Source organism: Pteropus vampyrus, unplaced genomic scaffold (genome assembly GCF_000151845.1).
Source record: "Pteropus vampyrus isolate Shadow unplaced genomic scaffold, Pvam_2.0 Scaffold276, whole genome shotgun sequence".
In the NCBI taxonomy this organism is placed as follows: Eukaryota; Metazoa; Chordata; class Mammalia; order Chiroptera; family Pteropodidae; genus Pteropus; species Pteropus vampyrus.
The window spans coordinates 2522973-2550908 of NW_011889057.1; the positions used below are offsets into that span (position 1 = coordinate 2522973).

Below are 27936 nucleotides of genomic sequence, written 5' to 3' on the forward strand. Positions count from 1 at the left end.
CTTGTCCAGTGGGTGCAACACCTGTAATGTGAATACAGTCCACCGTAGTCAATATTGTAACCCAGATATACACAGAGCGCTTAGGGAAAAGCAGGGAGCTGCTGAGTCTCAGCCCCAAGCCTCAAAATTCCCACCTCCCTCCTAGACCGTATAAGAAGTAAAGAAACATTCTTGGGGAAAATTGAGATTTCCTAATCTCTCCTAGGAGACCCTAACTCAATTGCACAGCTACGCCGTCTGTCGAATTGCATAAACCAGAAACCAGCCCAGGCTAAGAGAAGAACCCTCATCGAGACGAAACCCGTAGGTGGCTCAGGAAAGATCCTCAAAAGTTTACAAATGTAGACACACCCCCTCGCCTATTAAAAAGGACACATGGAAATTCTGGCTACAATCCTTCGCTTCTGCGCCCCACTCCAACACTACGATGTGAAATCCCTACACTTCTCTCAACTTTACTGCTCCCAATCTACCTCATCTCTCCACGAGCTTGATTTAATGAACATATATAGAACCATGCAACCAAACTTTAAAGATACTCATTCTTCTTAAGCATATTTAGAACTTTTTATAAAAGTTGGCCTCAACTAATACAAAATTTGTATAATACATACCATATTCTCTGACCACAATGTAAAATATAAATACAAACATACATCTGTAAATTAAAAAAAAAAAAATCTCCCAAATAACTCTGGGTCAAAGAATAAACAATGATGGAAATTAAATACATTGAACTAAGCCATAATGGAAATATTACATCCGAAATTTGTGGGATAAAAAATATGAAGAAGATAAATTTTATAGTCTGTCATCTTGAACTAAAGACTTTGATAGATTTATTAAATACTTATTTCGAAATATTTTTAGACTTACAAGAAGTTGCAAAAATAGAATTCCCGTGTACCTTTTACCTAGCTTCCCCCTATGATAATATCTTATATAGCCATAGTACATTTTGATATATTTTTATCAGGTTTGTGCTAAATATTTGAGACAAATTAGAACATTTTCTAATTTTTTAAGCTCTAGGGTAATTTATATCTGCATTATTTCTTTCCTGGAAGATTACTGAGTTTGATAGACATTGATGTGTCTATATGGACCTGATGCCTTTAGAAATTAAGTATTTCAAATAATTTCTTTTTTTAAAGCAGCTTTATTGATAACACATGATTTACCCACTTAAAGTGTACAATTCATGGTTTTTAGCATATTGAGAGCATTGTGCAACCATCACCATTATCTAATTTTAGAACATTTTTGTCCCCCCTAAAAAAATCACATTAGCAATCAATCCTCAATCCCCTCCTTACCTCTCTCCTACTCCATCCAAGCCCTAATCAACTACTAATCACCATTCTGTCTATAAATCTGCCTACTCTAGACATTGTGTTTAAATGAAAAATAGTATAATATGTGGTCTTTTTTTTCACTTAGCATAATTTATTTTTTTAATTAAATGTAGTGGGATGACATTGGTTAATAAAATTATATAGGTTTCAATTAGCATAATATTTCCAAGGTTCTTCTGTGATATAGTATGAATCAGTACTTCAGGTAAAGCCAAAAAGCTAGATGAGGTCAGCTTGGGGACAGATATGTCCAGAGTAGAAAAGAAAGTCCAGCACATTGGCCTGCCAATGTTTAGAAATTGGGAAGAAAAGAGGAGCATGAAAAGGATACGGAATGAGTGGCTGGTGAGAAAGGAGAAAATCAGAAGAGAATATAAAGGAAAGAGTCAAGGAGGAAATTATCAAATGTGTCAAATGCTGCTGATAAATTATGTAGGATGCAGACTGAGAATTGGCCATTGGATTTTGCAAGGATGTTGAATTTTTAAGAGCAGCTTTAATTACATGCTAGGGTTGAAATTTTGCCCAAAACAAATTGGAGAGAGAAAGAGAAGGGAGAAAGTGGAGACAGCAAATAAAAGCAATTCTTCCAATGAGTGTTGGTAAATAAGGAAGCAGAGAAATGGAGCAGTAATCATAACAGAATGGGCAGCCTAGAAATGACTTTTTAAGTTAAGAGAGTTTAAAGTATTTGTAAACTGATGGAAATAATCCAGTAGGGCGGGGGGCAATGATGTTGCTGAAGAAAGAAGGTATAATTGAAGAAGTTCCTAAGTGACCGGGAAAACAAGGGTTCCAGTTTACAGGTGGAGGCATTGACCTCAGATAGAACAGTTCATTTAGTACAAGGAAGTGGTTGAGAGAATGAACTCTAAAGCCAGACTACTTCATTTGTAACCTTGAACAATGTACTTCAAAAGAAACTTCCATGTCTCATTTCCCCATCAGTAAAATGAGGGATAATAATAATAATACCTAACTCATTAAATGCATGTTAAGAACTCAGAACACTGCTGAACATATAGTAAGATCTATATATGTTGTTATTATTGTAATAGGAGGGAAATCAGAGTCTACAGGTCCAAATGAAAACACATTGGTAGATTTAGTAGTGAGAAAATGTGCTTGTTCTTTGCTAATGGCTCCTCTGTTTTTTTTTTTCTTCAGAGAAATAAGAAGCAAAGTTATCAGTTGAGAGTGAGGTGAGAGGAGAAGATTAGAAATAGTCATCTCAGAAAGTGGGCAAGCAAATTGACCAGGGAACTGTAGTAGGATTGCTGGGCAGTATGGAGTGCTCACTCATGGTTTGTGGGTCATACATGTGAAGCAAGGCTAGTCAGTACAGGTGGTGGTTTCCTTCAGTTAAATTCCAATGCTTAGGTACAGCTGTGGAATAGACGAACTGGATTTAACTTGGGTTAGGGTTTAACTGGAAAATACATGAAAGGGAAAGGAGAGCAAAGCTGTTGAGAGTGTATGCATAGTAGTGACTATGGTAGTGACAGGCCATGGTAGTGATAGGCCATGGAAAATAAATTGAATAAGGAGGGAAAGACATAAGGGGTGTGATAGATAGTGAAAAAGTGGCAGGGTTGATGGATTGAACATTCCAGTGGAGGCTCTCTAGAGTAAGTAAGCTGAAAACGTAGGAGTTGGCATCCAGAAAGTAGAATGTTTAAAACAGATTTTGGTAGCAGAGTTAGTGGAGGAAAATAATTTTGGAAGTAAAAGATCAAGATCAAAGAATTAAATAGGTTATCCACACAGTGACTAAAGTCACCAAGAATGATGATAAAAGTTATGATTAAAGAAAAACATTATGAACTAGAACACTAAAATCTTCAATGAATACGGAAGAGCGACCAGGAGGTCTATAAATGATCACAACAAGGTGAAATAGCAAGTGGTGTGGTCTGATGGCATGTATTTCAGAGAAGCTTGGGTTTTTGACGGAGGAAGATGGATAAATGTGCTGGAAGCAGTAACAGAAAGGAAAACATCGAACTCTTGCTCCAGAGTATGTGAAAGGAAAAACATCTACCACTCCAGGTAAAGCAAGGTTCATTTTAATGGGTGGGAGAAGGTAAAGGGGACATTCAGAGAAGAGGTTGCAGATATAGAAGATTTCGTAGCGATTTCTCTAGATAGTATAGATATACAAAGCAGCATGAGACACAGGTCCCTTGCTTTCTAAGAACTTTAGGTAGGCCTATAGCAGGTAGGTGAAGGCACAAAACTATGGCACAAGACATACGTGTCACTTTACAAGCTCTTCATCCTTTTCCTATCATGTCTATGGGTCAATATGGGTCAATAAACATTTATTGAAAATACCTTAGCACATCAAAAGTGAATGGCACCCTTCTTGAACAGATGAGAAAAATGAGGCTCAGAAAGAAGTAGCTTATTCCAAGTTCCACCCTTAGTGGCAGATCCAGGTCAGGAACCAAAGACTATTCAGTTCACCAGGCTGTATGCATAGTCCTGAATTGGGAACCAGAAGGACTGTAAACAATGTTTCTCCACACCCTCCATGCTTTCAGTTACAGTCTAGGTGAGAATGCCATGCTCACAAATTAAATAATTTCAGCAAACAACATATCAATAAGCACAAAATATGCTACAAGTTATGTTAGTAAATGCCGAAGGGAGGCAGTATAAAGTCACGTGTGGTTTTTCAAGAAATATTTCCTGGTGATAATAAATTTGTTTTCATGTTTTTCTTAAATTCTATAAGCAATTCATGAGAATTAAAGAAAAGCTGGAAAACAGAAAAGTAGAAAGAAAAAGTAAATTACTTTTGAGCTCCCATCACCCAAACAGAATTACTGTTGTTAATATTTTGGTGTTTTTCCATCTAATCTTTTTTTTCTAGGTATAGACTTTTAAAATTAATAAGTAAATACAGCTGACCCTTGAACAAGGGTTTGACCTGTGTGGTCCACTTATACACTGATTTTTTTCAATAAATTTGTATTGTTTTCAATCTGTATGCATTGTTATATTATCATTTTATATAAGGAACCTGAGCATCTGTGGATTTGGGTATCGGCAGGGGGTCCTGAAATCAATCCTCCATGAATACCAAAGGATAACTTAAATTTGGGGGGAGTCAAAAGTTATAAGCAATTTTCAACTGAGCAGGACCAGTGCCCTGAACCTCTTCATTGTTCAACGGTCAACTGTATTTAATTTTAATAGACAAAACATGCAAATAGTTCAAAATTCAAGAGGTAAAAACAAAGGTAGATAGTAAAAATTCAGTTTTCTTCCCACCATCCACCACCTCTGTCTTTAGCCATACCATATTCATAATCCACCTCTATTTACAGATTTGTTTTCAAGTTTCTAAAAAACTTATTTACATGCATATTGCCCCTTCAAGAGCATGAAGTCACTAATCATGGCAATATTATACTAGGCAAATACTGGATTTGGTGAAGTAATCTTCAGAACAGGGACTTTAATTCATAGAATCATGGAATTATAGGGTTAGAAATGACTTACAGGATCATTCATTCATTCAACTTCCTGAGAAGAGTAAATAAACAAACTTTTCTAAGAGTTCAGTTAGGAGAGCTAAAATGGTAATCCAGATTTTCTGGCTTTTATGTCAGCAATCCCTTCAATACAACATATTATAACATGCCCATTCGAAAACACTGCAAGTAAACATTGTGATGCTTCCCACAACCCTCCTCTTGTTCCTTATATTTATGGCCTCTGATGTTCTGGAGGTGGTCATAGTTGTTTTGTTTTTTTAATAAGCTTTATTTTTTTAGAACAGTTTTAAGTTTATAGAAAAATTGAGGTGATACAGACAATTTATATTCCCCACACATGGTTCCCTGTCTTATCTTAACATTAATATGGTATGTTTGTTACCTTAATGAACAAATATTGATTCATGATAATTAATTAAACTCTATACTTTATTCAGATTTCTTTAGTTTTTACCTAATGTCCTTCTTCTCTTCCAGTATCTTATCTAGGATATCATGTTACATTTAGTTGTCACATTTCCTTAGGCTCCTCTTAATTGTGATAGCTTCTCATAATTTCTTTGTTTTTGATGATCCTGATAGTTTTGAGTAGTATATGGGTATTTTGTGAAATGTTCCTTTTTTGGGATTTGTTTTTCTTGTGATTATAGGTTTATTTTTGATTTAATATAACACTATGCCTGTCAACATGTTTGTACATTCTTTTCATGTGACATCCATTTTAATAATAATATAGCATTTTTCAAACATCATTTTTAATGATGAAAATCTCTGCTCTGTTATTTAAGATTTGTGTGACTTTGGACATATTCTTAAACTTCTCTGAGTCCTTGGTTTTCTCCTCTGTAAATGATACTCACAGGATTATCATGAAACAGACAAGTAGACTGTTAAGCACAGGCAAAACACAATGCAAAGTTATGTTTAAAGATTGTTCAGGGTAGTGTTTTACTCAAAGTTGGGGAAAAACAGGCAGCCAAGAGGCAATCGCAGTAGCCGAGGCTGCCAGACCTAGGAAGAAGGAAAGGGGGATGGGTACCCAGAAGCAGGCCCTGCCTATGCAATTGCAGTGGGACCTGAAAACTGACTGGATATGGATGGGATAAGCTGGGGCCATGGGAGGGGACAAGAACACCTTCCTTGTTGGGATCCTCTAGGACAGCGGTCCCCAACCTTTTCGGCACCAAGGACTAGGCGAGCTCCTGTGAGAATCTAATGCCTGATGATATGAGGTGGAGCTGAGGCAGTGATGCTGCACTGGGGAGTGGCTGCAAATACAGATGAATCTTTGCTGGCTAGCAGGCTGCTCACCTCCTGCTGTGCACCCTGGTTCCTAAGAGGTTACAGACCAGTACCAGTCTGTGGCCAGGGGTTGGGGACCCCTGATCTATGACCAAGAGAAATTTAGTATCCTTGAGGGTCAGTGAAGAGGGGAAGGCAGACTTGTTGGCAAGGGGGAGGCGGGGAGGCAGGTGCTTGGATTTTGATGTGTTTCATTTCAGCTGGTGGCTGCCTATCCAAGCAATGATGTCTTACAGAGAATTAGAGATCTGGGCCCGAAGGAAGGTGAAATCTCAGGGCTCAGAGTGGATGGGCTCTGCAGAGGCTAATCTTGGAACTCTGGAACAACCAAGCTAGAAAGGGGCTAGAGATCATCTCAACGCTATCACAACTGCTGCCATTTACAGTGTCCCCTAAGGCCAGGTGCTGTGTAAGACCTGTCACCTTTTTCTTCACCCTGAATTGACCCTGCAAGCAGGGTGTTTTACATATGATAAAATATGTGTGCTTTTACACAGGATAAAACTGAGAGTCTAAGTGTTCAGTATCTTGCCTGAGGACATAGAACAGTTGGTCACTGAGCGGGAGACAATCCTGTTGTAGTAAAGTCAGAGCTCCCCCACTGTTCTTCCAGTATTAGACCAGAAAGCCAACCCCTTATTGGCAAATGAGGAACCTGAGCCCCAGAAAGAGAAAATAACTTGCACAAGGGCACTCAGGTAGTCAGAAACTACGCTAGGGCTATAAACCAGGTATCTGTAACTAGACTGACCCTGAGGGGCACCCAATGTTAGAGGGACCTGGGCAGATAAGAAAAGCCAGTAGAGAAAACATACAAAAAGAAACGAATGAAAAACTTCTCAGCAAGGTTCATTCACAAGGTCTTGCCTACAGTTTTCCATATTACTTCTTCTTTCCCCACCATACACCCCACACTTGCTACCCAGGTTACTTAGAGTTTCTCGCTGCACCTTATGACACTCTACCTTATCAGGCCAGGAATGCCTTACTGCCCTCAACACTTCTGGAAAACTTCTGTTCATTCAAGACCCAGCTTAAGCATCATGTGCTCTGTGAGGTCTTCTCATTCAAGCCTCAGGAGAAGACACTCCCTCCCAGGACACTGTACAGCAGCAGTCCCCAACCTTTTTGGCACCAAGGACTGGGCAGGCTCCTATGAGAATCTAATGCCTGATGAACTGAGGTGGAGCTGAGGCAGTGATGCTAGCGCTGGGGAGCGGCTGCAAATACAGATGAAGCTTTGCTGCCACTGCTGCTCACCTCCTGCTATGTGGCCAGGTTCCTAACAGGCCACAGATGGTAAGGTCTGAGGCCTGGGGGTTGGAGCCCCCTTCTGTACAGGACAAAGTGAGTTGTGGGTCTCTGAACATCTTCAGAGCAGCAATTTCATCGTATTCAACCTTCTTTCCCAAGTGCCCTGCATGACATCACACCAAATAAAGACTTGTGGAGGAAAAGGAAAAGAAGAGAGACAGAGGAGTCCAGGATGCAGAGTCAGGAAAGCTGACTATCTCTTTCTTGTACACACCTACCCTCAGTCACTGGTCATAATTACAGTGGACTGGATGCCCACAGAAGCATACATGCATTTGGCAAATAGGAAAAGCAGTGATGGGGCAGAGCGGACAGGCATATGATCACCATATTTATGTTTGCACATACATAGATTACACATAAACTGCATATTTACACATGAGAAATGGTACCAGCAGGTTAAGAATTCCTGGAACAAGGGCTTTGATGAACGCTGAAGTGGCAGATTCTCAGCTGAGGCCTACAAGGGAGAATGGTAATGAGGAGGAGTTGAGAGACAGTCTTCTGGGCAGAGAGGTGGGCAGCTATGTGAATAGCCCTCTGGGAAAGAGTGGGCCTCCTGAGGATGGGCCAGGGTAGCCAGGCGCTGCTGTACACACTCAGCTGTCAGCCGTGCTTCTGGGTCTGCATCCCAACAGTCCTCTAGGAGTTCTCTCAGGCCAGCAGGGTCCTAGGAAGAATGACCGGGAGGTAAGCTTAACCCCAGGATCCTGAGTGGCCCTGAGTGGCCCCCAGGATTAAAAGGGATCCACCATTCCTGTTTTCAACACTCTTATTCTGATCCTTCCTGGAGTAAGCCTCCTTTTCCCTCTCACTGAAATCCTGCCCTCTGCATCTTGTTCCCTGGGACAGGTTTTTGGGGGCTTTCCAAAGAGTCCACCTTTTCCTCTGAGGCACTAATTTCAGTTAACCGCTTAACATGTTGATGGGAAATTGCTCTCTTTCCTTTCAGGCAAATCAGGGTCTTCTGCAAACAATTCCTGGGCCTCTGTTTTCTAATCCAGAAGATACTTGTGCATTAGGAATTTCAGACCATGTATTTCAGAGTAGGTAGCAGGGTAAAGGACTTTCTTTAGGAAACTATTTGTACAGACCCCTGAATTTTCACTTTAGGCCACTGCTTTAACTCTTTAACCCTTTATACCTAGAACTGGATTTTATTGAGTCATAGTACAAACCAAGATGTGTAGGACAGAACAAAGAATTATTGGATTGAACGCTGGGCTCCAGTGTACCAAGAGAGGAGCCATCTTGGGGGCAGAGCTCAGGGCAGCAGCAAAGCCAAGGAGGGCATCCTAGAGCAGGGGGCTGAGGAAGAGGGCTAACCGATGGTGAGGAGAAGACAGACTGGGCAAGACTGAGCAGAAGGAAGGTGGGAGTCTCAGAATGGGCTGCATGAGACTTATGGTGGAAGAGGATGAACTGAGGTACAGAGAAAGTTTGCCCAGCTCTGGACGAACATGAGCAAGGAGTGGTGGAAGATGAGGAGATAAGAGTAGAGGGACTGGTTCTAGCAGACAAGGCCTTGAAGCCCATGCCCAGACTCTCCAAATCCCCAACCCACCAGCCTGTGTGGCCTCTTACTGTGGCGAAGCAGTGCCAGGTGGGTGGGATGTAGGGACGCCTTCTCTCTTCTACTGCCAAGGTCCACAGTTCACAGGTGGTAGGGGTGCTGCCCAGTTCTGCCTCGTAGGCCAGTTGAAAGGGTGGTGGCCTGTTGTCTGGAGAAAAGCACATGGGGCTAGATGTTGCTAATGCTAGCAGTGTCTTCCTTGTGGAAAGAGCAAGGGGGACTAGGACAGAGCTTCCTGGGTTAGGAGGTAGGTGGGTCTGGAATGGATGGCTGAGGCATCAGGGAAAAGTCGGGGACTACTGCACTCATCCTTACCAGGCCGCAAATCTTGGCAGCGGCTCAGGATCTCCCATAGGAGCAGAGCCAGAGAATAAACATCAGCTCGCCGGAGGGCCATACCCCAGTTCTGTAGGTCCAGGGTCTTGTCCAAGAGCTCTGGCGCCATGTACCTCTGGGTACCAGCCTGGAGAGGGAGGCATGGAGGGTCAAGAATTGTCTCCTTGGCAACCCTCACCATAACACTGGTCCATGCAACATCCCCTCAACTACAGACTTAGAAATGCCCCAAATTCTATAGGCATTGCTGCACTGTTGCTATAGCAATGGGTGTATCTTCATTAGCACCACCACCATCATCTTGGGCCTCATCTTTATCCAGAGTACTCACCTCCATGATGGCAGCTGGGCCTCGGGGTTGAGTAGGGGCCCAGGTGGGGGCCTGAGTGAGGCCAGGGAGTACCAAAGCAAGGCCCAGGTCTCCAATAGCACATGACCCATCCTCCCGAATGAGCACATTCTGGCTGCTCAGATCTCGGTGGGCAATACCTGGTTTATACTGGCCTGTGGGAGAAGCCAAAGATGAAAAGGTATGGATCTTCCTCCTTTCTCTTTTGACTCAATCCTTCCCCTCCAAGCCAAGGAAGAATCAGAAAAACAGCAATGATTCCCATGACTTCCTGCTCTCAGTTCACTCACCATCCTGCCAGCGCTCCTCATGGAGAAATGCCAGGCCCTGCGCCAGGGAAAGTGCCATCCTCAGGGAACTTCCCCAGTCACTGGTGTGCTGGGTCAAGTAGTGGCACAGGGAACCCTGGGGAGAAGTAGAGAGAACAAGGGAAAACACAAAGCTGGATGTGGCTTATCCACCCCAGGAAGCAGAGATCAATTGACAGACTTCCTCCTGTATCTCCCAGCAGACCGACACACTGACACGTGCAGGCCAAGACAACAGGCAGTAGAGATGTGAGAATGTGCATCAGTCAGACTAACAGGAAAAACAGTAACTCTAGTTCAAGTGGCCCGAGCACTTACTGTGGGCCAGGCCTCTTGTAATCCTCACAACAACCCTAGAAGGTAGATACTCCTGTGACTCCCATTTTATAGATGAGAAGCTTGAGAGAGCTAAGTAAGCTTGCCAGAAGTCATTTCATGAGAGAGAAAGAGAGCTTGGACCCAAGAAGTCTGACTCTAGTATCACTTGTTATTAACCATCTTATGCTGCCTCAGGGGGCTTGGGACAAAGACAGAGCAGAAGAGGCACTCCTCATGAACCACCTGGCCTGAGGTGTCAGGCTTCTATGATAGAGCTATCAGATGAGTAGAGCTATTAGGTAGGAGAGCAGTGGGTAGGGAGCAAGTAGGAATTGGAGGGAAAAGAACAATAGAGTCTCTCATTCGACAAACATTGAACACCTTCAGTGTGCAGGGAAAGTTAAACAAACAAAACCCATAAAGCAGTGATTTTTGAGGTGGGCAATGAGGCACATGGTCAAAGAAGGGACTTTCCAGAATTCAAGATTTCAGAGGTGGCAGAGCTGTAGGTGCTGATAAAGACCTAAGTCCTTAGTAGGCCCACAAGACTGGGTGTGGTCTGGCCCTGCCTACCTCTTCCTCTTTATCCTCATTGTTTCCTGTCCTCCCCTTGAGTCAAGTCTCCTTTTCTCTTATAGTACCATGGCCCTCTGTTTCGGCATCTAACACACTTAACATTTTATACTTATTTTTGTACTTAACCCACTTCTGTCTTCCCTACTACTCTATAAAATCTGTCAAGGCAGGGAGGGACTGGGTATGTTCTTCCTAGCACTCAGCACAATGCCAGACACACAACTTATAAATAGTTGTTGAATGAATATATGGATGGGTTTGGAGGGCTGTGCCTTGAGGTATTTCTTTAACAATGATTTTCTTTAAGGTATAGAATATGAATAGTTTTGATTTCCCCCTTTCTTTATCTATTTTATAAGTTAATCATGAGCAGGTATTTCTTGTGTAATAAAAACATAAACAATAAAAATAATTTCTCATGTTTTAGAGAAGAGGAAATGTAAAGCAGAAGAACAAGCGTAGACAGGGCCCAGCTGCCAACCAGCACTCCCGTCCATCCACATTCATACACAGGCAAACACACACATGTACATTCTTTGGTCCTCACCTTGGGGTGCAGCTCCAACACCAGCAGGGGCCCACAAGGCAGGGGGCCAGGGCCCCCCCTGCTGGCCGTGATAAAGCGGACAATGTGGTCATGTCGTAGGCCTGGCAGCTCATACAATGCTCTCTCAGCTCGGAACTGGGCCGAAGCCCTCAGGGGGAAGGCCTTGATGGCTACCAGCTTGCCTTGCAGCTGCCCAGCCCACACAACTGCGTGACTTCCTTCCCGTATTACCTGGTGGGGATACGGTGCTGGGTGCTGGCCTTAGCTAGTACCAGTGCTAGGCTTCCTCCCCAGCACAGACACTGGGAGTGCCTAAAGGACCCTTCCCTTCCTCCCTGGGCACCTGGGAGAAGCACAGGTCAGGCAGCTGAGGCAGCTCCACACTCCAGTCCCTGTCTGAGTCTGAGTCTGGCTCTGGCTCTGGCTCTGGCTCTGGCACACCTTGCACTCTGCAGACCTTTCGCTGTAGCAGGGCTGGAGTAGAGAAGAGCATTAGGGTCAGGGTGCACAGGCATGGAGACTGGGAAGGGGGCTTTGTGGGAGGTAATAGGGATCAGGCTGCAGAGGTCTCAGAGCCATGGGGTCAGGGGAGCTTAGAGAGGGGTCAGAACTCCAGGGCAGTGTCTTGGGGTCACAAAGAAGGGAGGAGGCAGATTAATACCCAAGATGATGCTGCCCAGCAGCAGGAGGAGGAACAGCCCCAGTAGCACCAGCGCCATCCAAATAGACTCGCCTGGGTATTAAGGCAAAGATGCAGTCTGGATGAGCCCTGCCCCAAATCCACTCTCTGCTCCTCTCCCCCTCCTCAGAGATATTGCTTCTCAACCCACCCCCACCCTGGTCGCAAGACCCCTTATCTCCCAGTCACCAGGGCAACCAACTTCTCAAGGCCAGGAGGAGGGAAGCTTGGGACAGGGGTAGAGTGAGAACTGACCCTGATTCTACCTCTCAACCTAACCTGGGCCCCAGCCTCCACCCAGCTTCAGCACCCCAGGGGCCTACCTGGGGTGGCCAGGGGACCCTGGAAGCCAGGAGTCCCAGGGCTGCCCAGAGGAGGCAGATGGCTGTAATTAGCATTGCAGAAGTCGGTGCCACAGGAACAGGTGAAGAGAGTGGAGCCCGGGCTGGGCTGGGCTCTGGGGCTTGGGTCACAGTGGGGCGACTCACAGCCTGGCTCATCACTGTCTCGGCATCCTGATAGGATGGGATTAGGAAAATGGGAGATAAAAAGAGGAAGGGAGATGGGGGTGGGAGTGGGGGGTGGGGGTTGGAGCGTGAGTGCATATAATGGGGTCTGGGAACAGAGAGTAAATTCCTTCTTTGAGGTATCCCTTCCAACTCATATGGCTTCTCTTTCCCTCCACACATTCCACTTCTCCTCCTCTCCCTCAGTTGCCACCCCCACCCCAGGATGTGCCTGTCTCCCACCCTGTCACCTGCCATATACTTTTCCATTCACCTTGCATCTCCACCTGTGCCAGGTCTTGGGTCAGGTTCCAGATCCCAAAGCAGCAGCGGCTGTAGAGGCAGCGGATAGCCCTGGGGGGCCCTGGTCCTGCATCTAGCAGCTGCCCCAGTGTTTGTGTGCTCCCCCGCACTCCGGGGGCCTCAAAAAACACACAGGTCCGCCTGCTTGGGGGTGCTGTGGCCCACGGTGGAGAAAGGGGAAGGGTCAAGATGGGAGTAAATACAGGGGCAAAAGCAGCAGCGAAAAGGAGAGACAAAGCATGTTTCATATCCCAGGGCCAGCATGGTAAAGCCATAGGAGGGAACAGGGTCAGCAGAGTTTTGGAACCGGACCCCCACCAAGGGGACACGCCTCTATCCTTCACTCTCACTCACCCACCCCACTCGCCACTCTTCTAAAGGGGTGGCTGGTGCTTCAAGTGCCCCTTTCTTTCATTGGGTGAATGGAAAGACACTTACCTTGCACAGCTGCAGGAAGCAGTGCCCAAAGTCCCAGAGTACCCAGCATCATTTCAAAGGAGGCAGCAACAGGAGGGGAGCATGAGCCAGCACAGCTGCCCCTGCCCAGAGCTTCCCTCAGATACAGGGCACTGTGGGGCTTCTGATCCCTCAGTCCCCAACTCCGCCCCCCTCCCTCTTCCCAGTCTCTGTGGGGGAGACGGCTGCTGTGGGGGAGAGGATGGTTGTGGGGAAAAGCAGGGAGAGAGAGGGAGGAGTGGAGAACCAATCTCATATCCTCCTCTCTTCAGCCACCTCCTCGTTTCTCTGCAAAGTGGGAGGAGGAGGCCTTGGAGGCCCAGCTGAGAACCGAGTGATGCTTAACTTCAAACCTCTGCCCTTTGCTGACCCTGAAAGAAAGTACTGGATCCTATAGCCAGGAAACCACAGTGAGGTGAAGTGCTCAGTGCCAGTCAGCTATGTCCAAGATCCCTTCTAACCCCTATTTTCAGGGCTCAGATCCACAGCTTCCGGGCAGAAAAGTTTCACAGCCCATACTACGTTTGACCTCATTTTCCAAACTCAAACATTAGACAGTAGTTATATAAAATTTCTCAGAGTTTAAAAAAAACATATTAAAAATGGTATAATGGTAAATTTTGTTACCAAAATTTAAAAAATCACTTTGAGTCACGCACTGAACGAATCACCATTATTGAGAATGTAACAAACTTTTATTGAGCACCTATGTGCTACAGCACAGCTAGGGCTATGCATTTTACAATCATCTCATCTAATTCTCCCACTAAACTATTTATTATCTTCACCTTATGAGTAAGAAAGCTGAGCTTAGGTATCTAGCCCAAGGTGATTTGAACTTAGGTAAGTCTGACTCCAAAGCTCTGTTCTTTGCATTATGCCATGATGCCTGAAAACAAATACAAATGCAGCAATAAAAATTTCCACTAAATACAGTATTTGAATATTTGATTTGGATTGTTGAGAAAATAGGCACATTACCTGCTAGCAGGCCATTAACTGGGAAGGGAAAGTACAGTTCAAACTATCACCACCAGAGGTCAGCAGACATAGGAGAAACTCGGGTGTTTAGTGAGGGGGCAGCAAGAGCCTCTTCTGATTATCTATAGTACACCTCCTATATCTATTAAGCTGCAGGGACTGTAAAATGTGAAGGAAGGGCACAAGGTGTGTAGAGGGAATGTCTGCATGGAGATAGAGAGGTCTATAGTTTGTGGTGCAACAGAGGGACAGGATTCCAACACCACTGGACTCAGAAACTACAGTTATAGATCATCATTTCTGCACCTGTGAACAGCTGGTTCCCATGAAAATTAGAATCAGAGGGGACTAGCATCCTATTTTCAGTGCCTTCTGTCCCTCTGGTGGCTGCCTGGAAATTCTTTCTGGGAATGGTCTTAGAACAGGGATGAAAGTCTGAGTATTGATTGATTCTGGAGCCTTTCTCCTAGGGAGCCTGAATGAAAGAAGACAGTAAAAGCTCCAGTAGTTTGTGAGGCCAAAGCTGGAGGAAGGATGAAGGCTAGAGGCAGATAGACAGCTGCTCATCCCTCCATAGGCGCTTCTGGGAGTCTGCAGGACTCTGTCCGTGAGATGACTGGAATGTACTTAGCTATAGCTATCATCCTTACCAGCTCCAGATCACATAAATGGGTGGGTGGATGGGGGAGTTAAAGGTCAAATAACTTCTTGTATCTGGAGTGTTTCAGGACTATATCTCCTCTAGAGGGAAGCAAGGTAAGGATCAGGCAGGAAGGCAGAATCTCCTCACCCAAAGGCTTGGATAACTACTCTCAAAGATAGAAACATTCCAGCCAGGTTTACTGAAAGTACACCTGCTCTGGGCAGAGTTTAGAGTTGAGATGGCGATGGAAGGGGTAAAACTCTGAGAGCTAAGGGATTAGGAAGGTCCTGAGAAAGGACTTCCTCATAGGAATAAAGTCTTCCTGGTTCCACATACACAAAGAACTTCGTCTGAATCCCAATTAGATCTGCAGTGGCCCAATAATCAACCTTTGACCCCACTAGCCACAAGGCTAAAGTGCATTGTTTATTCATTCAACTCAAAAAAAATTAGAGGTCCCAGTCATAAAAGGTATTTTATTTATCCTTGTGCTGGGTCTACAAGGATACGTGATTCCTGCCCTCCAGGAACTCAGTCTAGAAAGGCAGGAAGATAAATCAACAAGCAATCAGAAAATTATGTATCAGACCACGGGTATGAACAAGCAGCTATATAAGCAGAAAGATCAAACAAGCTAATTCTGTCCAGGGCATAAAAGAGAAGGGAAAAAAGGTACCCAGAGGGTTTCACAGAGAAATTCTTTCTGTGAAAGTATGTGTCCCAAAGGTAAACATATTCAAAAGAAGTAAAAGAACTGGAGCTCAATGAGACTAGAAGCAAGGATATCAGTTACAATACCTAAGCAGTAGCCAAGGTGAGCACTAGGAAAGTGGAAATAAAAATAAGAAAGGAAAAAAATTGAGATACATTGTATTGGTAATATTAATAGGATTGGTAATCAAATAAATGTTGGGAGATGAAAGGGAGAATTAAAAGATGATTCTGAGGCATCAAAAATAAATGCTCAACTCTATGGCCATGCCACCCTGAATGTGCCCGATCTTGTCTGATCTTGGAAGCTAAGCAGGGTCGGGCCTGGTTAGTACTTGAATGGGAGACTACCTAGGAATACTGGTGCTGTAGGCATTAAAAAAATAATAATAATAAAAATAAAAAGAATAAATGCTCAAGAAGTAGTAATACTGTTAAGTGAGATGGGGAACACAAGGGTTATTTCCCCTTCTTACATGATGAGTTTGAGTTATCTCATCTAGTAAGCAGGCTGTCAGGTTGAGAGAGAATTTAGGGCTTAATATCTGGGAGTCACTAACATGTATTTAATAACTAAAGAGTAGACATGACTTGTTTAAGAGGGTGAAAAGTAAAGTATGGAAAGGACACAAGACAGGGAAATATCAACATTTAAGGGACAGAGAAAGAAATGGCTACAAAGGAGACTAAAAAGAATAGTCAGCAAGGCTAAAGGAGAACCAGGAGAGTATCAGTTCCACACTCTGTGGAAGAAAGCTCTAAGATGCACATTGTTGCAGAGAGATCTGAGGCTATGGACTTAAAGACCACTGGAGCTGGCAACCAAGTGGCTGATGTTGTTAAGAAACAATTTGGTAAATGATGGGTGCTGAACAAAGTGGCCTGAGGAATGAGTAAAAGAGAAAAATTGAGTGTCAACTATTTTCACTTTGGAAATGGAAACTAGATCAGCAGCTTGAAGAGGAAGCAGAAATTTTTTCAAAATGGAAGGAAGGGATTTTAACATACTTACAGGCTTACAAAAGAGAACCAGACTGAAGACAAAAGGGAGAAATATCAAAACAAAGAACAAAAAGAAATCGAAGAAAATGAGCATAAGTGGCAGGAGTGGCCTTGCAATGAAGAAATATTTTCTCCTAAGAAACTGGTGAATACATAGATGTAGGGATAGAACAGGGAAGTTTGAGGAAATTCATGCTTCCATTTTCCCCATGAACGAGGAAGCAGATCATCTGCTGAAAAACTGGGTCAGAATTGGGAAACTTGAAATTAGTGGTATCTGTCTCACTTGCCAGCCTGTGAAGTACTTGGTGGCAGGGCCTGCTTGTCTTATTTCATTTTTATTCTCAACCTAGTTTAGTAATCAGCACTAAGTACCCAGTAAGGACTTAAGAAATGTTTATTGAATGAATAGATGGCACTACTATTAAACACCCATTTAAGGCTGCAAAACCAAAACCAAAAAACAGAAAAATTCCCAAACGACCCCTCCCCAATAAAGTCAAATGTTAAAATGTTATATTGCTGCCAGCTACATAAGGAAATCAAATGGCTGAATTTACCCACTGGTGATCGACAAAGTAGACACAGGAAGTCAACTGAGTAAAATAATAGAGAATGTTGGTAGCCATGGTATAAACAATTAATCAAGGATTCTTATATAGGTCGGAAGGGAAGTGAAACTGTAGGGAAATTGGAAAGACTGTCAGAGTAACTTCAATTTCAGTTTCAGAGGGGATGTCACAATCCAGATCCCATCATGTTAGATACAGGCTGGTATTAACTGAATGTAAAATATGTTGGGGCTAGATCTTGGTTCCAATATAATTCTCCAATAAAAAGAACCAACGCTCCTTGGAGAAATGGCTGATTCCAGGGCTGGGGCAGGGAAAATACAAGATGAACCTGAAGCATCTTGTTTAACAGAAAGTTTAAAAAGTGCTCAAAAAAATAATGTAGACATACCAAAGGGACACAGGAGCCAACCTGAAAGAGCTCGCAAAGGCCAAAGCTGAGACAATCTGAACAATGTAGTATTGGATTATAACAAAGTATAAAATAAATATACCCAATAATTAACCCAAGTATAAAAAAATGAGTGCATACTAATTTAAACTAATGGGGAGAAGAGTTTCCTCACAGAATTCCAAATGTTCTATGTAGATACTGCCCCCATCCCAGGAGAGTAAGCTTAATTCCCATTAAAGGCGGGCCAGATTTACTGACTTGCTTCTGAAGAATAGGAAAAGAGAAACTGGAGAAACTTGGCAAACACTACCTTAACCAACTGATGGTTACCATCAGTAATGTCATGTGGCTATATCACAGATCCCTTGATAGCATGTGATGAGGACATTTCACCTGGGTGATATTTTTTCCCCAAACCCATAAGCTCATTCTAATAATGAGAAAAACATTAGACAAACTCAGATTTGGGGATATTCTACAGGACACCTGGCGAACACGTCCCAAAACTGTCAGGTCATGAAAAACAAAAAAACTGTCACAGACCAGCGGAGACTGGGGAAACACATCAACTAAATGCAATCTGACATCCTGGAATAGATCCTGGAACAGAAAGATGACATCCATGTTAAAACTGGTGAAACCTATAAAGCCTGGGGTTATGAACCAATGTCGGTTTCTTAGTTTTGACAATATACCATAATAAGTTAACAATGGGGAAAATTAGGTAAGGGGTATACGGAAACTTTGTGCTAAATTTGTAACTTTCCTTTACATTTAAAAGTATTCCAAAATAAAAAGATTAAACAAAATTGGGGGCTGCCCCATTTCTCTTGGTCCTCCACATTTCTACGTAGTCATGGCACACTGATCTAGTCATGACACTATCTACCTGGGAATTAAGTGTAGGGCAATCATGCTGATTAGCATGTGTAGGAGTACAACAGTGTAACTGGAATCCTTTGCCAGGTTCGGTATATGAAGTTATATCCACAGTCTCCCCATTCCCAATCCTCTCAACACACCAGAGACATGCCTTTTTATTAAAAAAAATTTTTAATTGGTTTACAAAGGAGCTACAGACTACATTGAAACTAATCTTTGTACAAAAAAGGAGGGGGGGGGGGGAAAGCCCCAAAATACCCGGAGACAAAAGGTAGGAGACACAAGAAAGGAAGATACAAAAGAGCAGGAAGAAATTGAAAGACAAAAGATTAGCATCATACATACACAGAATCAGGGGGAAAAGAACAAGAAAGATGAAAGCATTTGAAAGTATTTCCCCACACAGCCCTGGTGATGATCCGATTGGAACCAACAACAAACACAGCATGAGATTATCAAGAGGTTTAAAAAGGCAACAGTGGTATGAAGACAGGTTATTGCCAGTGTTAAGAGAGAAATAAACTTGTTTTAGGCACCAGAGACTGGAGCACTGTCTCTCCCCCCCAAAGGATGAGACTCTCATTTTGGGAAGAGGAAGCAGGCCCTGGGGCAGCTGCCATAGGTGTGTGTAGAAAGGGACTCCTCGAGGCAATCTCAGCATATTTTTCCATCTTTCCCCAAAGTCTTTGTGCCCCAGATTCCAGGTGAGGGCTATGGGATGCCATTGGGAGAAAGGGGAGAAATATGAAGACCTGCCCTTGTCCATACTGTTCAAGAGCAGTTGCTGGGAAACTAGAGGGCTGAGTATATGAAGCCCATTCCCCTGTAGAGAAGGCACAGTGTCATTCCTGAAGGTGAAAGAAGAAAACACACACCCCAGGTGAGGTATCGACAGTCCTCACTACCTGCAGCCCCACCTTACCCTCATTTGTTATGCTTTTTTTCTGATACTGAAGTGAGCTGAGGGACAAATCACCACACCTCTTCTCACTTAGCAGGCACAAGGCAGGCTGAGGTTGTTTGATAATATAGAAAGAGGGAAATGGGACAATATACTCACTTCTCTCAAGTGAACATTGTGGAGGAAATCTTTTTGGGCCTGGGAAGTCAAATTGGAGAAGATCTATGGGAGGAATGAATCCAGGGGCTCCCTTTTTTCCCTTTCCTAGCCTTCACTCTAAGGCAAGAAAGCCAAATCTGGGAGAGGGAGTAGGAATTTAAGCTTAAGGCTGTTTAATGTCCCTGGGGGCTGGTGTTTAGGGAAAGCAGACAAAGAAAAGAAACAGGTCAACCTCAAAGCTGGTCTGCTCATCCTCCTGGAAGAGGTCTGTAGCCCAGGAGTAGAGCCAAAAGAGGCACCACAGAGAGCACAGGCTCTCAAACAAAAGTAAAGCAACCTGCCCATATTTTATCAGCAGTTTTCAAAAGCAATGTTTTCCGGGGTTGGAGAAGTGCCATGTCCTCCTCCTTTCCCCAAAGCTACTGCTGCCACCTTTCATCCCTGCACATAAGTTACTGGCTCTCTTCTAAGGGAGATGAAACTCTGAGATTTCACATTTCTCCTCCCAACCTCAAGAGGCTACCCAGCTTTGAATAGGGGAAAGGAGAGCTATGCAAAGGGCCCCTCACTTGAGGAAGCTTCATTTCCTTGGTACCTGGATCTCTGAAATGCGAAACTCGTTTGATCTGATCCCAAGGTCCAAAAGGCATCAGGGTACTTATAACTGAATGAAAACTTTAAGCAAGTAGCACCAGGGCTCCCCAAAAGCACAACAGGGGCCTGATTAATACCCCCAGAAGAACCCCTCAAAAAGTATATAAATTTATTGCATCCTAGCAAAGATCTGCAGCTTCCAGTATTCACACAATGTGAAGATATTGACAATACAAAATATATTCTGAAAGTCAAACATCTGCAGTTCATAGTGCTTTCTCAGATTTGTTAAAAAAATACAATGCTTAGTTTCCTATATAGGATATACAAAAGCAAAAAATATATATATGTATATAGTAGAAACAAATCAATCAGCCATAGTAATTTACAGCTTTTGTCTCTAACTCTCCCCCAACCATAATCTTTACCCCACACTGCAGTCTATACTTTCTGGGATAAAAGGTTCTATTTACTCTGAACCAGGCTGAGAGATATCCATTCAATTTCATTTTGCACAGCACCCACAAACAGGGTGCCAGCTGGAAGGTCCCTGAAGGAAGATGTGGGTTGTTACTGCTCAGGGTAAAGAGTGAGACAGTCGAATGATAAGTACATGAATGTGAATGGGCAATCTGAAAGGACAAGGAAATGAGTGCTTTAATATTACCGCTCCCTTGGGCATGCCCCGCTTTGCAAATTTTGGTCATTTAAAAAAATTAAATAAGAAAAGAACTCATGAAAAAAAATAATAGAATCAATATGCCTGTCAGTTACATTAATTTTTGCCAGCCAAAAGTTCAGGGAAAGGAATTTTCAGCAATAAGCTCCTGACTCAAGGAATGTAGGCTCCAAAGTTCCTATGGAAAAGACTGAGTGGCTCACTGTTGCTGGGAGACAAAAGCAGCTGCTGCTTCAGTTGTTGGGCCAAACAAGATACTGGATCTGGAGCATCCTTGGTAAGAAAATAGGTCAAGTGGAAAGAAATGGATATAAATTCACTCATAGTAATGCTAATGAAGGGGTCGAGGGTAAACCAGCATTCCATCCCAGAGAGTAACAATATCAAAATAACCTTCTAAAAGCTTGTAGTCTTCAGCTTCATTAAGCTAGTTTCTATTTGATCATTTCATACTGGGAAAGATTCCATTCCTTGAAATGCTCTAGCAAAATACTGCACTCTCCAGTGAGTTATCCTGCCCCTTTCCTCCAAAGATGCCTATGTACATGATTACAGACATAAAATAATAGGTTCTGAGTTCTGCCTTTCAGTGGGAAAAATGGGTGTGATAAGTGGCTGGGCGTAGGTGACTTTTACTTCAGTATTAACAGAATTTGATCTGGGGAAAGTTCCTTGCAATGGTTCCTGAGTGTTAAAAACAATATTAAGCCTGCAGAAAAAGGACCAAAGGGAGTGAACTATTGTTTAGATTATTAAAGTTATTGTATTTCAGGTTAAACAACAACACAAACTTAACCAAACCCTAATTTGGATAGATTTTTATATAAAATATATAGTAGAATCATAGCATCATCTATTTGTAGTCAAGGTAAAAAGATTATATGAAGGGAACTAGGACTCTGCTATAGACCTGAATGTTGGTTTCGCTTTCAAACACAAAAATAGTTTCTTCTTTTAAAAGTGCAGTAGAATATCCCCCATTCATAATTGTAACTAATTTAGCATAAGCAAAAAAATGACTTCAGGAACATACCCAGGTTTTAAGATAGATTTCTAGGTAATGGGCCTGAAAGGCATTTTGATCGGAAGTTGATTTATTTTCCAACAATTTTAAATATAATTTCTCATCTGTGTGTAGATATATACAGGCACAAACACACATTCACACACAGTCATACACAAACACTTAACTTTCTATCAGATCAGGGTAATTTTATTGCAGGTCTCTTTTAGTATTGGCTAACAGAAAACCTATCCCCAACCTAACAGATTACACACATACACACAGCCATTTCCATACTTCCTCACAGTGAAAAGCCCTCTGACAAGATACCAGAAGGTCAAGAGAGACGATGTTTTAATGGCTGGGCCTTGAGAACAACTCTGGTTGCATTTAAATCTCAGTGCCAAATGCACTAAGGGTTCCCTGCCGCTATAATTTTTGGATCAGTCTCTTCAGGAATCAGGCCATGGAGAAAGCAGGATGGTTTCTCCCAATCTCTCCTACAAGCCACAGTGGTAAGACAAGATTTCTTTTTGTTCTTGGCTATCATTCCCATGATCATGTGCTTCCTTTTCCCTTAGGAACCACCCAAAGAAGAGTTAAGGGAAAAGATCAAAGAACCATTGCCTTGCCACTATTACAGGAGTTCTGCAGAATGGAAACCTGGAACAGATTCATTGGCTGATGATGCTGCTTAATAACATAATAGGAAAAAAAGTACTGGGGATGTTCAAAAAAGGAGTATATTTCCTTTCAGAATGTGAACTCAGAAGCTTATGTGAAATCAAAGCTTAGAGCCACCTTGGAAGACAGCTGTACAAAAGTCCAAATATTCCACTAACTCCTGAACTGGACTACCACGAGCCACTTCCATTTCTGGGCACGTCATTTTCCTATTAAAAACTCCTACCTATTATTTGACCATCTTTTGATATTTTATAAAAACTGATCCCAGATTATAACCTTCAAAGGGTCTCTTATACAATTCCATAGAAATATTTCTGATTCTTGATGCTTAGAGCAGCTAATGAAGAGAGGTGCCTTTGACTCTCCAGCACCAAGAGGGTGCCTGCGTCAGTAGTATTTTGAACACTCTCTCCACAGCTACCTCAAACATCAGCTTAGGCTTCAAGGTTTCTCCATTCTGTTGCTGGGACTAAGAACTTAAAAAGATTCATAGAGGTGCCTCATCCAGGGATCACTACCAAAAACAAAACATGAAATGATCAGTTGAAAAAGGGTTGAGTCAGGAAAGGAGTGCAAGAAGCTGATCCCAAATAAAAAGACAAAATTAAGAAAAGAAAAACATTATGTATGTATATATAAACTAAAAGCAGAGCATACGAATGCTTAATCTGGTGGGAAGCCAAGACAACATCTATAGAAGCTTGATGTGTCACAACAAGGCTCAGCCATAAGGAAATAAGGCAATATAAAAAATTGACCAAGGTATTTTGGTCACAGAATGGTCTCCTTCCTCCTCCCAGCCAACCCCTGCAAATGCATCTCTATATATCTTTTATATATATATATTTATATATATATATAATATAGAATCTGTTTTTTGTTAAAAAGTATTTCAATGATCATATATATTTATCAAGGCATGATGGCTTTAGGAAAGGGGGGATCCATCATGAGGGAACTGAGAAGGGAAACCAGGGACAGGGAGGCTGGGGTAAGAAATATAAGAAGAAACTGTTTAGGGTCAAATGCTCAAAGGGTGGCACCAACAGAATTTTCACTAATGTTTCCCACTTTGAGGAGGTACTGATGATATAGGTAGGTGCCAGGACCCCATCTCTTCTTTTGTATCCCTCCCCCAATTCTTCCCACCACCATGCATTTTAATGCCTCATGGCTCTCTCTCCCACATGTCTCTTGGACCCATGCTACCTTGCATCCCAGGGTTGATGGGAATAGCCCATATGTCTGTGGCCCCGGTGCCTGATCTCAGAAGCCATTGCCACTGATATTAATGGACTGCAGATCTGCCACCTGCATAACGTTGATGCCACTGTTGGCAAGACGGGCAATACCCTCTGGACAGATGGCCTCCATAGCTACCATATTGGTAGTAATAAGGGCCGAAGAAGTGGTAGCGCCACTGCCTTCTGAACCTGCCCCACTGTCCAGGGGCAAAGTGCCCACACTCAGGGTTACACCTGGGCCTCCCTTCTTATTCTGGTGGGTCTTGATATGCTTTGACAGGTGGTCACTCCTCATGAAGCGCTTGGGACACTCAGGACAGGCAAATTTCTTTTCACCTAAGTAAAAAAGAGAAAGATAAAAAACTGACATCTCAGAAGTACAGGTATCTTGTCCAATTACTACTTTTAAACTTCTTAAGCAGAGTAAGTCCAGGCTTAGAAAGTGATAAAAGCAAAAGAAAAAAGAAAAAAAAAATCTGGTATCTTATGCTTTTTGAAGGAAGAAAAATAGGTAAAAAGGTTGGGGAGTAGATTTTCCTGGCCATATGTCTTCATACCACAAACCCCCAAGGAGAAAGTATCTGTGGTCCTGCATTCCCAGCTTAAGTCCCAAATTCACTCTTCTTGGATGAGCTTAACTGCCCACACCTTGAACCAAATATCCTGAGGGGAAGGGATCCATAGACTGGTTTAAGCCAATTATGGCCAATTCCTGGAGCTGGGGGTAAACCATATAACTAAGAATAGAGACAGGGGGATCGATTTCAAAGGAAAACTGGTATTCTGGTTCCCAGGAGGAGGGGAATAAATGAAAAGAAAAAAAAAAGTTAGGGAGTATTCAGAAAGGAAAAAAAAAGCCAAAAAGGAAGGCAGGACTGAGACTAAGAAGAGTAATGAGGTCTTTCTTCAAAATCTCACTCAAAACCTAGCTCTTTCCTTCTTAAAGGTTTTCCAGATTAAATCCAATTATATCTGTGATTCACACAGTCAGTTTCAAATGTAAGTTACTCAGTAATTTTAGTTATTTCATAGGTACATTTTGTGCCTTTCCATTCTGGTCTACTACTTTCTTTCTTCCCCAGGCTCCTGCTTACCTGTGTGTGTGCGTTTGTGCCTTTGTAGCTCATCCGAACGTGTGAAGCGTTTCCCACAGTATGGCCAGGTACACATAAATGGTCTCTCGCCTGTATGCCAGCGCAAGTGTGCCCGTAGGTGTGAGGTCTTGCCATATACTTTGCCACAGCCTTGAATGTGGCAAATATGCTGTTTCTTTTTGCCAGGATCCCCTGAGCCCCTGAAAGTGAGAATATAACTATTCACCATTCATTTTAGAGATAAAAATTAAAGAATCACAAAGTGTCAACAGTAATCATCCAACCTACTTGAAACTAACCCCAAACTTTTATTTTTAAAAGAAAGGCTTTTCTTTAGTATCAAAAGATAAATCTTTAGTCAATTCTGGTTCTTAACATCCAAAATTCAAGTTGTAGGTTTCCTCTCTACTGGCTATTTGCTCTTTTCTGCTTTCCTGTTGTTTAATCAATTTTCATGTTTAATATTTGAAAAAACAATCACTCTCAGAGTGACTTGTGAAGTCTGGAGGGCATTTTCTCATATTTTTCAGGAAGTTTAAATCTCAATACAAGCATTTTCCATAAGAACTACTGTGAATATGGTGATATTTTTGTCAAAGAACTTACTTAATGAGCAAAGTGTATTTCCATTTAAATATCTGTTGGAGAACTTTAAGGAAAATATATTATTTTACAACTATAGAACTTTTTTTGGTAGAATATAGTCAAGAGCTCAATGGTGAAGATTAAAAGCTGAAAAGCTAGAGCAATACCAGGAACTTCAGTGGAAGAGGAAGATGGGCTGAATAAAACTCAAAAGAGGGATGTAAGAACCCGCGCTAATTCATGGCACGTAAAAAATAAATAAATAAATAAATGATCTCTATATGAAGCAGATCCTAAGCATCTCTCAGGTATTAGCTGTAAAATGTTTTTGCCAAATCAATTTGTTACATTAGTGGGCACCGGGGAAATTTCCAGGAGGGACTTTTCTTGAGTTGTAAGAGCACATATTAACAGAAGGAAAAAAACATGATGGAAATGAAATCACATTCAGGTGGAAATCAGATAATTTCCTTGAAAAATTTAAATCCACTTTAAGCTTTGTTAAAGGGAAACACTATTGTACTCACTGCTTCTGATTCAGGTTTTTGTAATGTAGGGTAACCTGCAAATAAATTATTTTTTGTTTTGATACTTTTCTTATTTTTGTGTTAATTTTTATTGGAACAAGATTTTAACAGATTTTTTTCAAACACATTTAAACATGTGTTTTTCAAACACAAACATATATGACTTTCTATTTTCTTTCAAAAGCAGTGAATTTAAGGAAAAGAATAGAACTTGTAACTCTCCAGAAATAATACTGAATAGTAGGTACTATTAATGAAAAAATTACTAGAACTTTGTTTTTCAGAACGTGTTAGATTCCCTGATGAAAGAACTGTTTCCATGGACTAAGCATTTTTGTCTATTTTGAGGGGAAAATGAGACTCTGGAAAACTCTTATTCTCACACAGCCACTGTAAAAACACATTACAGTAGGTACATTTTTTTTCTTTGAAAGGCTCTTTTACAAGTAAACACCTTGTTAAAACCACTTGAAACAGACATACAGTAACAATCATTAGACCAGCTGGCTCCACCTGATTTCTTTATCTCTAGGAAAAAGCAGGAACCTATTAAGTCCAAAGTCTTAGAGCTGATGAAAGGATCAGAGCTGGAACCAAGATCCTATAATATAACCTAATCGAATGTACTATACCTATCTCTGATTCCTCTGCAACACTGTCAACTCTTAAATGTTAAAAAATTAACACTCTTCTCACTTCCAAATCCATTCATTTTTTCTTCTTTGTACTACTCTTAAGATACTGGCTGAGTCAACTTACCTTCCTTCACTGTCTTTACAGTAGGGGCAGGTGCATGCTTCCCGCCGGGTCCTCCGACCAGCTTGGGGTTGGGGATCTGGGCTGTTCTCCCCTTCCTCTCCACCTGCTGTGTCATCATGTATTCCATCACCACCGGCTCCATGGAGGCCAAGCTGAGCTCCATGATCACCTGAAATAAAGAGTAAAGGGTCAAGGTGGGAAGTTGGGGATGTCATCAGAGCTGCAGGCAGCTCAATGACACTTTACATGTACATTTCTTCAAAGCTTTTAAGTCACATTCACTGACATCATTCCATACGTGAAATCTCAAGAACAGTCTTTGAAAATACAAAGAGCCAATAAGTATATGAAAACATGGTCAATCTCACTTAATTTTAAAAATGCAACTCTATAATGAACTTCTGTAATTTTTCACCTATCAAATTACAAAAAGTTAAAATGCTAAAAATGCACAGCATCAGCAGGGGTATGGGAAATAGGCATTTTTATATATAGGCGGTGATAAATTAGAACAACCTTTTTGAAGGCCAATTTGTCAATATTATTAAACATTTAAATGCATATCTTCAAAGTAATTCTATTTTGAACCAGCAATGTCCTATGGATATACTCATGAATATACAAAGACATGTGACAATAGTGTTTTCTATAACAACAAAAAACTGGAAACAATCAAAATGTACACTATTGAGGCACTAGTGTTTTCTATAACAACAAAAAACTGGAAACAATCAAAATGTACACTATTGAGGCACTATTATAATTTAAAAAAATTATAATAAACTTATGCAATGGACTACTCATTAAAAAGAATGAGATAACAGTGTGTACTATTACAGAAAGATGCCCTATAAATCTCTTACTCATTCCCAGAGCTAAGGTGCTATGGAAGCAACCAAATGGAAATGACTAAAAAATGAGACTTTAAGAGATTCTAAACTAGAAATCATACAAAATCTGAGAGGGGAAACTTCCTGAAATGGGCAAAAATTTGCACTGAATATTCAACAGGGAATAATACATGTGTATTATAAATTTTGACACAATAAGGAAAGAGCTAGCTATATACCCCAGAATGGTTTTGGTTTGGGATG

General features: G+C 42.0%; 2 protein-coding genes and 1 pseudogene across 3 annotated transcripts in view; 1 reads left to right on the forward strand and 2 right to left on the reverse strand.

The window, feature by feature from the left end:
* Positions 1-6154: 6154 nt before the first annotated feature.
* On the reverse strand, positions 6155-20182 carry AMHR2 (anti-Mullerian hormone receptor type 2). The gene is made up of 11 exons (XM_011375811.2): positions 13408-20182; positions 12941-13123; positions 12484-12675; positions 12143-12214; positions 11825-11955; positions 11482-11712; positions 10023-10137; positions 9715-9887; positions 9363-9510; positions 9059-9195; positions 6155-8144 (listed from the first exon to the last, which is right to left on the reverse strand). The coding sequence occupies exons 1-11, from the start codon at positions 13679-13681 to the stop codon at positions 7935-7937; spliced, it is 1866 nt and encodes a 621-aa protein (XP_011374113.2). The 5' UTR covers positions 13682-20182; the 3' UTR covers positions 6155-7934.
* LOC111729720 lies at positions 16018-16135 on the forward strand (annotated as a pseudogene).
* A 1952-nt stretch (positions 20183-22134) lies between the features above and the next one.
* The window catches only part of SP1 (Sp1 transcription factor), a 36613-nt gene continuing 30811 nt past the window's right edge, over positions 22135-27936 (reverse strand). For both annotated transcript variants that reach the window (XM_023520707.1, XM_011375812.2), the window contains exons 4-6: positions 26843-27011; positions 24972-25171; positions 22135-24213 (exon numbers count right to left, since the gene is read on the reverse strand). In XM_023520707.1, the coding sequence (XP_023376475.1) occupies positions 23900-24213; positions 24972-25171; positions 26843-27011 (683 nt within the window). In that variant the 3' untranslated portion in view covers positions 22135-23899. The remainder of the gene's footprint in view (positions 24214-24971; positions 25172-26842; positions 27012-27936) is intronic.

What these genes read in the sequence shown, in the direction of transcription:
- AMHR2 (XM_011375811.2), bottom strand. Translation starts at nt 13,681, where the DNA reads ATGAGATTGGTTCTCCACTCCTCCCTCTCTCTCCCTGCTTTTCCCCAC. An exon ending in GGGTCCCCTGGCCACCCCAG is followed by an intron (nt 12,215 to 12,483) that starts GTAGGCCCCTGG and finishes CTTAATACCCAG; the next exon opens with GCGAGTCTATTTGGATGGCG. An exon ending in CTGACCTGTGCTTCTCCCAG is followed by an intron (nt 11,713 to 11,824) that starts GTGCCCAGGGAG and finishes TATCCCCACCAG; the next exon opens with GTAATACGGGAAGGAAGTCA.